General features: G+C 35.6%; 1 protein-coding gene across 2 annotated transcripts in view; it reads right to left on the reverse strand.

The window, feature by feature from the left end:
- Positions 1 to 12569, reverse strand: part of ATRNL1 (attractin-like 1) — a 779810-nt gene that overhangs the window by 282052 nt on the left and 485189 nt on the right. For both annotated transcript variants that reach the window (XM_010859292.1, XM_010859293.1), the window contains exon 27: positions 396 to 503. In XM_010859292.1, coding sequence (XP_010857594.1) covers positions 396 to 503 — 108 coding nt within the window. The remainder of the gene's footprint in view (positions 1 to 395; positions 504 to 12569) is intronic.

Consider the following 12569-nt stretch of genomic DNA (forward strand, 5'->3'; position numbering starts at 1 on the left):
ATCTCCACCCACCTTTTATAGTCAACTTTGTTAATAAAGATAGATGTGACCTGTTAACTGAGGGGTGTTGGGCACTCCTAGGACTAAATACAGATGCGTTGTTTCTTTCATCGTACCTGTATCTTAAATTCCTTCGGTTCCTATCTGACAGGGAAAGGGTGCCAGGTGAGCAGTCTGTCACTCTTGCCTAGACTAATAGACTCTCCAGTGGCTTTTGTTACAGCTCATGTCATACTATTAAAACTATGTGCCTTGAAAATGGCATAACATATGTAGCTGAATCTTGTCAACTCTAGATAATCAGACTCTGTTTGGCTTCACAAGCAGATGCAGATTAGAGAAGTAATATAAATATGCAAATCACAGCAGTCCCCTCTCACCACCACTGTTCCTACCTCTAATGACCCTCGCAGAAAGTCTGTGTGTTCAGCTCCCACTTCCAGGGCTACATCAACAGACGCAAAGGGACGGCTGGCCATCTGCTGTCGTTCTCGGAGCAGTTGCTGGAGGGGGTTAAAAAGCACTCGTTTTAAGACAGGTTTTAGGACACGTTAAATTCAACAATATCCAGTCCTGTTTGGAAAAAAAATGGCATCTAAAATTTAGAGGTAATACACATATTCATATCTAGATCAATAAAAATGAAAATTATTTTCTCCTCATGGCCTGGGTTATATTTCCTTATAGGCTTGAAATGTATGGTGCCTCCTGACCGCCACCTCATAGGCCGAGTGAAAAGCACTTTGAAAACTTCAGGTGAGAGGTACTACTTAAGGAAAAACTGCTATTATGATGACAGGTGTGCCAAGTCTTTCCACTCAAAATAACTCATGCCTGTGTCTTAGCTGAAAGCAAACAGCAGTACAAATGATTGAGAAAAGAGAATGAAAAATTGTCAAAATGCATTAATAGAGATTAAAGGAACATACACCCGCCAAGACCCCAGTCTTGTAAGTCATCAAGATCCCCCTTGTCAATTGCTATAGCACCAGCAGGGATTTTTATTGTCAGTGTTTTTAACTTTATTCAAAGCCATGGTGTTTATTATTTAAATGATTAGTAGGTTGCAAAAACGTGTGCCAGGGCTTCTAAAACACTCTTCAGATATTTGTTTCTTCTCTTTGCGTCTCTTCTCGGCTTTGCCCAAACAAAAACCAATAAACCAGCAAGTCCCAACCAAGTACCCAGCTAATTTATATTTCTGCCTCCCCTTGTAATTATAATATTCATTAAGTCATGATAAGAAAAAATTGATGACCAGTACTAGATATTGCGAATCTTGCCCTCCTCATTCAACACAGCTAATAAAATTATTATTAAATATTAAAAGTAGATGAGCAATGCAATTAAACACTCTTTCAAATGAGAAGAAAATCCTATCGCTGAAGACAAAATCCTTGAACACAATGAATGGCTTCATTATTCACTGTGATTTCTAAAGATTCACTGGCAGTAACTTAAAACATTAACAACTGGTCTTTGAATGTAAATGTACGGAGCACTGTGATGCATCATTCATAAAGTTCCCTTTCTCATGGTGAAGGAACAAAAGCCAACACCTGATGGCTCTTTATTTTTAACATTTTTATTTTAACACTTGTGACACCGCAGTGACAGTGTTCATGTAATGAGCATCTCAAACATAATCTAAGGGCTTGCTTTTCTTATTGAAGAGAGAACATCCGCTTGCGAATATGGGACAGAAATAATGCAACTATTACCTAGCTAGAGTTCAAGGTCTTAAATTGTATGTATTTTTAGAAGAAGATACATAATGAAGACATATTAAAAACATATTCAGAGTAAAAAGCAAATGTGATCTAAATCACCCAAATTATTCACTTTAGTATAAACTCAGACTTGCACTATTAAAAATACAGCTGCTGGCCAAGAGAATCTTATTTGTGTCTCTTTCGATAGGAGTGGCCAATTGATCTGAATACTGTGTCTATGCAAAATGCAAACATAATGTTACTCCAAATACCAGTGGATGCTAAGTGTAGAAGACACCATGTTCTTTTTATCTGATAAAACATAAATGCACACACAGATACACACACAGGAATACACAAACTGCCTCTGTTACAGTTAATATAATAATTCCCTTGAGAAAACTATAAATTCTAGTTTGGATTAAGGCAATTTTCTAACATTTGTATTAAAGTTTCTTCATTTTTACTAGTTTCCCTTAGCTTATAAATGGCATCTCCTATAACTGATTCTTTAAAAAAAACCAATTTGTTTCTTCACCTTGCCTTTTTGCTACACCTAAAAGTAAAAGCTCTACAAAATATAATTAATGAGAACTCAGTCCCACAGATTGTAATGTAAATCTATGATTATTCTAAATTCACTATCTTTAACAAAGACTAGATTTCTCTGAAAAATAATGTATTATTTTGACCACCTCCTACACTCATAATAAAGAAAAATCAGTGATTGATAGTTTTATTCATTTTACAAAGTTTACCAATAGGACAAAAAGGCACTTTAAAAGATTCCAGTTTGTCTTCTGAGCATTGAGTTTTCATCAGTTTTTAAGAACTGAATGTTACTACAGTACTCTTCGCAGAGGAAAGACACTGTTCTTGCCCAGGACCGTAACACTGAAGTTCGTAAAACAAGATACGGTGAAATAAAAATAATGAGAGCACAAGACAGTGTACAGCAGAGGTTACAAACAGGGAATTCGCCAAATTAATTCACTCGGGGTCACGTAACAGAGGACTAGTTCGAGGACTTTGGCCAGTGTACCAAGTTTCTGACTTTGGGGAACCTAATGAAATCGTTCTGACCCGGGAAACTTAGAGGGAGTAAAAAGTTTTATCCTAAAACACTCTTGCTTTGATAGGATGACCCTAAAATAATAACATGGAACAAAGTGAGATTTGTCATGCTACTAAATTCCTGGCTCTCGGCTGAGTCCTTAACAATCGTCCTTTCTTTTGCCAGTTAACGTCTATGTGCATTACTTCTTGAATTTTGCCCCTTCTGTGTCAGAACAAAAGAGACATAAACAATTCACATTTTATGCTTACAACTCAAATTTCCTGGAAATTTAATGACGATACTGACAGGCAATTTAGTTAGACTTTAGAGTTAAAAAAATCTGTGTTTGAATACCTGGTTTTCCACTTAGTAGCCGTTTAAGGTACTATTTATACCTCTCTGAATTATTTAGACCTCTATAAGCCTCATATTTTCTCATAGCAAAATTGGGCTATCAATAGTGTCTACACCTACAACTAGCCCTTAGAGAACTTGTTTTGATTCCCAGTTTCTCCACCCATTACCTACTGCACCATCATCAAATTACATAGACCTTTCTAAGGCTTATTCTCTATTAAACGGGAAGAGGAATGCTATTAGAAGTTTTGCTAATACTAAAAGCATTTGCACTGCTCGACACAGAATCTGGCACATTGTGAGAACTCAGTAACAGTTCATTGGTACAATTATTATGTTAAAATTTCAAGCCGTAACTTTGTCTTTAAAGATGGCACTCTAATTACCACAAGCCCATTTTCTTGGGCACTAGAGACACATTTTGCTCTATTAGTCTCCCTTTTAACAAATGTTGCAAATTTACGAGACAGTTGGAAAATGTCATGATTGTGGTAAAAATGAATTTAATTTGGAACCGCTTCCTGCCATTTGTGACTAAATGATAAAAACTCAACCTAAAAATTGTGAGGAAATATAGAGTACTTCCGTAAAAACTTTCAAAAATTATTTGTTGGTTGTGATTTTTATATAAAATGAAGTTTGACATTTTGCATATAGATAAGAAACCATATAACAGATGATCTATTTTATAACTAATCTGCAGTTGCCAATTATTCAGCAGAAAGAAAAGGCCAAAAGAACAAACTGATCATAATGCAATAGATTATAATCATGTTGCTGTAACCACTGTGCTGAAGGACATTTTAAAATTATGGATGTTCTTACTATCATGTTCGTTATGTATGATTGTTGTTTTATTATTCAAAGTCTCTTACAAAACAAACCATGAAATTAAAAACAATATGAAAATCCATGCTTACAGATGGAAACTGAGAACAGTCATTGATTCTATCAAATGTATATATGAAATGCTTCCACACACTAATACTACTACAAATATCATATTAGTCCCCAAAGTTCATATTAATGACTTTTCCAATCACCCCTAAAGCTAAAACTCTAATGGATTTAGGATAATAATCTTTAAAAACACACACACTAAAAAAAAATCAAAACAGTAACCAACTTGCTTCCAGTTGTCTTCCTGTCGCCTGCCTCCTATGTTCAGATTCCGTCTAGCCTCCCCCCATACCTCCAAATACCCTTCCACTCCATCCCAGGCGTGAAGTTATCATCTTATCTACAAGTTATTTATGATATTAGTGTGGCACTATCTCCTCAAACCTTCATGCTTTCCTGAAATCTTTAACGCAAAAATTTATTTCTGTTTTTTATTTTGCTCAGCACTTAGTTTGTAGTCAATAGTATTTGATGACTAGACAATGAATGAGTGACTTAAAGTATAAAAATCTGTATCACCTGAATGTGACTGAAGGCAAGTTTTTATTAAACTGATTTTAATCACTGGAAAAGACCCTGATGCTGGCAAAGATTGAGGGTAGGAGGAGAAGGGAACGATAGAGGATGAGATGGTTGGATGGCATCACCGACTCAATGGACATGAGTTTGGGTAGACTCTGGGAGTTGGTGATGGACAGGGGAGGCTTGGTGTGCTGCGGTTCATGGGGTCACAAAGAGTCAGACGTGACTGAATGACTGAACTGAATTATGAAGAAGCTTTTAAAAGTATATGTCCTCTGATATTCTGCTTTCCGGTGGCTCAGTCAGTCAAGAATCTGCCTGCAATGCAGGAAGACCTGGGTCTGATTCCTGGTTGGGAAGATCCCTTGGAGAAGGGAATTGCAATCCACTCCAGTATCCTTGCCTGGAAAATTCCACGGACAGAGGAGCTTTGTGGGCTACAGTCCATGGAATTGTAAAGAGTCAGACACGACTGAGCAACTAACACAATCACACTGTTCTGATATTCTACAATGTATGCCTTATGCTCAAAAGTAAGGGGATATTCATTTTTAAAAAATGGGTCAATTCTGTGGATCCAACAAATCACCACTAGGCTTCTTATCTGTCTTCATTCACTTTATTACCATGCTATAAATATTATAAGGAAAACTGCCATAAAGTCATCACAATGCATTCATATTTTAATAGAAATTATTTAGATTTAGAAAGGTATAAAAGGATCAATCAAAATTCTTTAGTCATTATTTTTGAGCTTACATACTAAAATGAACAAGGAGCTTGAATTATATGTAAAGCAACATTTCATGAAAAAGTATTTATATTATTAACACAGACACAACACAAAGTATAATAAGCAAAAGATCATTTTTTTTAGTGGAAGGATAATGCATCAATGAATTAGAAAAGCATGATAATTCTATCATTTTTATAACTAAATCTGCAAGCTACAAGTTTACTCAGTTTTTCTTCATTATTTTAAAGTAAAATGTCCTTAACTGTCAAATGGTCACAGCAGACATTCAAGGTAGATTGTTCAGGTATGCAGGTTTGTTGTTTAAGCAGTAATATGTCAGAAACAAAACCGACCTTTATTGTCATCAAGCCTACTACCAGAGAGAAGAAGAGAGTAGAAATGGAAATTTTTCTAAATTTTCCAAAATACAAAGTTCAATATTTTCTCTAAAATGCCAAGAGATTATATCAGTATAAAACATACTCATGTCAATGTATGTGTGAAAGTGTATGTGTGAATATTCCTAAAATTATATATATAATTCAAAGTAACTGAAACTCAAAACTAAAACTCTTATATAAAATTTCAAAGTGTTAGTTGCTCAGTTGTGTCTGACTCTTTGCAACTCCATGGTCTGTCCATGGAATTCTCCAGGCAAGAATACTGGAGTGGGTTGCCATTCCCTTCTCCAGGGGATCTTCCTGACCCAGGGTTTGAACCTGGGTCTTCTGCATGGCAGGCAGATTCTTTACTGTCTGAGTTAACAGGGAAGCCCTTAAAACAAAATAAAATGTCAAGATAAAGATTAATGCCTGCAAATGAATGTCTTTGTTGTCATCTGAATAACATTGAACATATCACTGATATGAATAAAAGACAGTCATCACAGAGTTTAGACTTAAAAGGGACCTATAGATCCTCTGGTCCAGAGATTTTTTAACCTACAGACTATATAGACCTATAACGGGTAAATAGATGAGCACTAGAAAAATCTATGAATCTACGAATCTAGCACTAAAAGATGACACTTTTATTAATTTTTTTTCCAATTTCAGTAGATTCAATAATTTAACTTACTACTGTCTTTAGAAACTAATTGGCCCTCTTTTAGAATCAAAATGTAACTCCACTGTTTTCTTAAATTCTTTTAATAAACAAATCTATCAATATATATTCACGCTTAAAACAGAATGGAGTAAATTATAAAAGCAAGCAAGACAGCTTTAAAATTCCCTACACATCCCTATTTGCTAAATAAGAACTTCTTAAGTGCAGAATGGGTTTGAAGTTCAAACATGTGTTTCTAAAGTTTCCTTTTATTTCTTCCCTTTGTTTAGCTCAGTGTTTCCAAGCTTTGGGGTTTACACAGTTGTATGTGCAATGTGACCTATACTCTGTAGTGAATTATCTTGACTCTAAAGGTATCATTTATTCATACCCATTTTATGATATCATAACTTCCATGTGAAATATATCTCATGGAACTCTAAAAGTTTTCAATATTATCAAGAAGAGAGAGGCACAAACTATGAGGCTGATAGCATCACCATCATTTGCATGTAATAAGGTCTTAAAGGGCTTCCCTGGTCGTTCAGATGGTAAAGAATCCACCTGCAATGCAGGAGACCTAGGTTCAGTCCCTGGGTGGGGAGATCCCCTGGAGAAGGGAAGAGCTGGCTACCCACTCCAGTATTCTTCCCTGGAGAATTCCATGGACAGAGGAGCCTGGCACGCTATAGTCCATGGGGTCACAAAGAGTAAGCTTTCTACCGACAGGAATTACAGAAAAAGACATTCAACTTTTGTGAGTATGGGCATTTTAAGTCTGAGCTGGCTTTGTTTAGGTTAATTTAGGAAATGACAAAAGAAAGAGAGCATGACAGATCTTCCTTATCCTCATATATTTATGGTTATGCATTATTAATTAAACATCATCGAAACCAAAACCATACTTCTTAGATGGCACAATTCTTCCCAACTGAAGTTTGAAGCCAAGAAAATGGAAAGAACATCCGACAACTGTCTGTACATGTCAATCACTATAAGTCCTCATGGAAAGTAGGTTTAATATTAAAAGGATGGAACATTTCTTAATACAAAAGCTGTATCTTTCAGCACCCTACAAGGTTGCTTATCAAATAAGTTAAGCTTCATATCATTGGATAGACCCTGGTTAAACCCTTTGTTTAGAGAGATCAAGCTGGTTTGTGATGTATAGCAAAGAAAGTAAAACTCACTAGCCCCACCATCCCTACCAAATTCCCACATCTACTCCAGAAACTGCTAGCATTTGCCAACAATTCTCTTAATATTTTTAGGAAAATTAGGAAAGAACGAGTAGGTTCATCATTTCTCTCTAGTCTAAATGCAATATTTATATATATTCCAGCTCTGTCAATTGCTGGTTTTCATCAACTGTGTGTCTGTTGACTACACTAATGGAGAAGTCCATCTTGTGAACACTTTTTCAGAAGAAAATCATCTGTAACTTAGTAACAGTAAACAGTTGATATTCCATGCAAAATTTTGATTATGCAGATGATATACTTGTGTATACTTGCTTTTATCTTACACATGGCAACATGTCTTGTATAATTCACTGATGAGAAAACAAGCATGGCTGTTACATCACGTGGTCCATCTCTTCACGCAGTAGCAATAAGAAAACAATTCTCAGGGACTTCCGTGGTGGTCCAGTGGTTAAGAATCTGCCTTCCAGTGCAAGGGATGCAGATTCGATCCCTGATTGGGGAACTAAGATCCCCCATGCCACGGGCAACTAAGTGCATACACCACAACAATTGAGCCTGTACGCTCTGGAGCCCATGAACCACAACTAAGTCCTGACACATCCAAAAAATGAAACAAATCAATATTTTTTAAAAGGAAAACAATTCTCAGTCAACTGTTACTGTGTTGTCAAGGAATTTCCTAAGGAACAGAAGCAGATGCTGAAATTCTTCTTTATTTGGTGTTCCAAAGGGTGAATATTGAAGAATTTAGATTTAGATTCTAGGCAGAGTTTTCATTCCTTCCCTTCCCTCTCTCCACCTAAATAAATAAATAAATATATGCCTAGTCTTAGAACAATTTGATAGGAAGTTCTTGATTTACTTGGTGACTACATTTGGCTGTGATCATTCACTCGGTGAATAGGTTTTACTGAGCTCTGTGTTCCAGACACTTTTCTAGGAACAGATATATGAGGTGAGTCTTTTGTTTCTATGTAGCCAGCATTTCCATGCTACTAAAAGAACACTGGTTTCCCTGGTGGCTCAGAGGGTAAAGAATCCACCTGCAATGCAGGAGACTCTGATTCAATCCCTGGGTTGTGAAGATCCCCCCAGAAGGGAATGGCTACCCACTCCAGTATTCCTGCCTGGGAAATCTCATGGACAGAGGAACCCGGTGGGCTACAGTCCATGGGGTTGCAAAGAGTTGGACACAACTGAGCAAGTAAGCATGCAAAAAAATATCAGGGATCCCTCTAGATCATCTACTGGGAGAATGGAAGGTGACAAATGGGGGAACCTTGTGATGTGGAAGAATTATTCAAGTAGCCTGGATTTGAAAGCAACAGAACCTTATCTGTTTCTTAGTGAGCTAAAACCTGAAGACATGTAAAACTACTGCAAACATTTTTGAAGGTTACTTTGGACAAGTGTAAAATTAAAATATGGATTCTTAATTCTACATTGACAGAGATGGCATCACTGATTTTGACTTTGCCAAAGACGATCTCATGTCCAGATGAAAGAAATAATGCAGAATGGATTCATCTAGAAGAGCCAATTACTCAGGTACTACTTGATACAAGACCATCTTTTCTAATGAGCAATAGAAAATTTAACAGAGTTTTGTAAGGCAGTATTTTGTTCTGTTTGTACTTTTTGACAATTAAAACAAAAAGTCAAAAAATGAAATGCTTATTGACAATTTTGAAGATTACTCTGGACACTTAAAAGCATAGTTTACAGCAGATAAAAGTCTTATTTGTTCAACATATACATATATAAACAAATAATGAAAATATTAAAGAAAAAAGCCGCTACAGAAAATACATAAGGGTTGGGAGAAAGACAGTGGAGAGAGAAGGTGCTTCAGACCAGGAGGATTACAGAAGGTCTCTGCGGAAATCACATTTGACCTGAAACCTTGAATACTCAGTCAGAGTAGGTGTGCATTCTCAAAACTCCGTTTAACACAAAAAAAGTGTATTTCTGGCTCACATAAACTTTCTATAACTCCAGGTAACTTCACATCTGGTAACTTAGCAATACGGATGCTCCAGTCCTAAGACTCTTACCATTTCAACCCAGGGATTCCTTAAGTGTAAGGGCAGAAAAGAGACTAGTGAATCCTGCATGGACTTTTCAATGTCTCAGGCCAGACATAAAATATTTCCATAGCCATAGAGCTCACCCTAACTAGAGACCACAAAATGCAGAGGAACAAGTGCAATATTACATGAGTGGAACAGGAACAAATAAAGCCAAAAAGAACTTTTCAGGCAGAGGTAAGAGCAAATACAAAGTTCTAGAGTTCCTCAGGCTTTAAGTGTGAGCTTGAAGTGTTCAACAAAAAGAAAGAAGTTTGAGTTTTATTAAGCAAGGGGGCAAAGAGCAGATGGTCAAAGGATAATTTTGGTTTTATCAAGGTTAAGAGAAATTGAAATAACATATACATATCATCAGGCATCATAGGATTCAAAAAAATCAGATTATTTTTTTTAAACATAATTTCCTTTTGTATTGCACAGACAGCCCATTCTTCTGGTGTTAGAAGTAGTTTGGAACAAACAGGCAAAAGAAATAGGCTTTACCCTCCTCAAATAAAGTTATTCAAGACATAACCAGAAAATAGCAACAGCAGTTAATCTCAAATACAATGAACCTAGCTCTCCCAGTAAGAATCGAAAGGTCAATTTTGTATGTAACCTTCTTTAACACAAAAGGCCAGGTGGTTGTAATTTATCTGAGCAAATCAAAATGAACAAAGGATGAGTACTGAAAAGGTCATTTAAAAGCTAGATCACTAGAATGGATGTTTAATACATATTACTCCTCAAAGAGCAACAATGAGAAGCCAAATAATTTCAAATTTTGAAACCTGCACTTGGAAAAACTTTTTTACCCACAAAGAATACCCCTATAGCCCCACTGTAAAATATATTATTTCCCCAAGTTAGAGGCCTAAGTTGCAAGAGGAGAAAATAGTGGTGCTGCTCTCAAGAAGAGCAAAGGAATGACTTTGACAGCCACGCAGCACTCAGCATGATCTAGTCAACCTTGACGCCTGGAAATCTAAAAGCAGCTGATTACAATAGAAATGACACATCGACTCTTGCTTGTGTGCCAGTCATTTATGACTAGAGGCTCTTGTTACAATAAAACTCAGATCAACCCTTCAGTAGCTTTATTCCCCCCTTAAGAATTAATTTACGAAAGAAAGATGTTTTTTTTCCTCCCTGATTCTGGGAATCAATACAAAGCTCAAGTTTCAATTCTGAACCACAACATGCTCGCTTCTAGGTTAAGAAATTCTAAATGCTACATAATCCGGTTAGCTTTTACATTTAGTGGATAAGGAGTCCATATTGAACATTTTAGTTTGTGACAATAATTTTGAAGTTTTTCAAGAGGTACTTAAAATCTTCCTGAAAATATAAATGATTCAAACACTGGCATTTTCCTCTTAAACAATGTTTTAAAAATATTTTTTCCTTTAAGGAAAATGTGATTATTTTGCTATTAGCTAATGGAGTCATTTTCAGTTCATTATTGAGAAACTCTAAAAATTGTTCTTTTGTAAAATATTTTGTTGTAAAATAAGACATCTACTTACTATAATGTATTTAATTCTCCATTGGAAGGTACTTATGATGCTCAGACGAATCACTGTGACAGATTAATATGCAGTATTATTTGTTTTCAATCTTTTCTGAAAGTAGGTATGATAGAACTATTTTAAAAAGCTAATTTTAATCATTTGGATTTTTAAAATGTAAAGGGCAGTTTGATGCAGCATAGATGACTCATGACTGGTATAAATTGGCTTTCCTACGCACTTGGAATGGTGTGTTAAACCACAAAAATCAGAATCACAAAAATCAGACAATCAATGATCATAACAGATTCATTGAAATAACTCATTATCAGAGCTGGAAGGAATCCTAAATGTTACCTGGTCCAAATTTCCCTTTAAAGTGGGATCAAAAGTACTATTACTTTTCTGACAGATGGTTGTCTAGTATCCTTGAATATACCTAGCAGAAGAACCACTTTTTATTAAGATGGTATTTTCCCCCAAAGGTTTATAACATTGTTAGAAAGTTCATTATTTTGGGGACATTTGTGAACCATTAAAATTAAATAGGATACTTCTAGTATAACTAAAACTGCTTTAAATTTGTTATGTGTTTGAAACTTTTCTAATATATTCAAATAATTCTAATATTCAAATTTTTCATTCATTATTTTGCAACAGACATTTATGGAATATACCAAAGTTCAAGGAAGAGGGTCAGGTTCTCATGTTTAAGCAATACGAAACACAGTCTTATCCTCAAGGAGCTTACTCAGTCTCCTAAGGAAGACAAAACTTTCTATAATATGGTTTTCAGCATTTGGTTTTTCAATGACCTTCTTAAAATGTAAAGTGAACACAATATTCTAGATGTGATCTGATTACTGTGGAATATGGTAGAAATTTCCCTCTTAAATCTTCTAAATTAACATACCTTTTTTCTATTTCTTTAAAAATAGCCTCTTGTTATGTTTAGAAACATGCTATTGTTGGAACCAATCAACGATTTCAGGTCTTTTTCACATGAACTCTGATCAAAGCAAGTGTTCTGTACCTAACACTTCTATAAGTAAATTTTTTAAGCTAAATTCAAAACTTCATATTATATTTAAGTTTTCATATTTTATTGTTACTGTTGTTTTAACGTATTTTTCCTTGAGTGCAGAATTTTCTTTGATCCTTTCAACTTCCAACTAACATGACTAACAGCTGTCAAGCCCTATTCTATTCCCTTGACCAGGTCAATAGCATTTGACGGCAAAGAGAACAGTAAGACAGTGAGTTGCCTTGTTGGTGAGTTATAAGTTGCTTCAGTCGTGTCCAACTTTGTGCCACTCTATGGACTGTAGATATGCAGATGACACCACCCTTATGGCAGAAAGTGAAGAAGAACTAAAGAGCCTCTTGATGAAAGTGAAAGAGGAGAGTGAAAAAGTTGGCTTAAAGCTCAGCATTCAGAATACTAAGATCATAGCATCCG

This window comes from Bison bison, unplaced genomic scaffold (assembly GCF_000754665.1).
Source record: "Bison bison bison isolate TAMUID 2011002044 unplaced genomic scaffold, Bison_UMD1.0 scf7180017864456, whole genome shotgun sequence".
In the NCBI taxonomy this organism is placed as follows: Eukaryota; Metazoa; Chordata; class Mammalia; order Artiodactyla; family Bovidae; genus Bison; species Bison bison.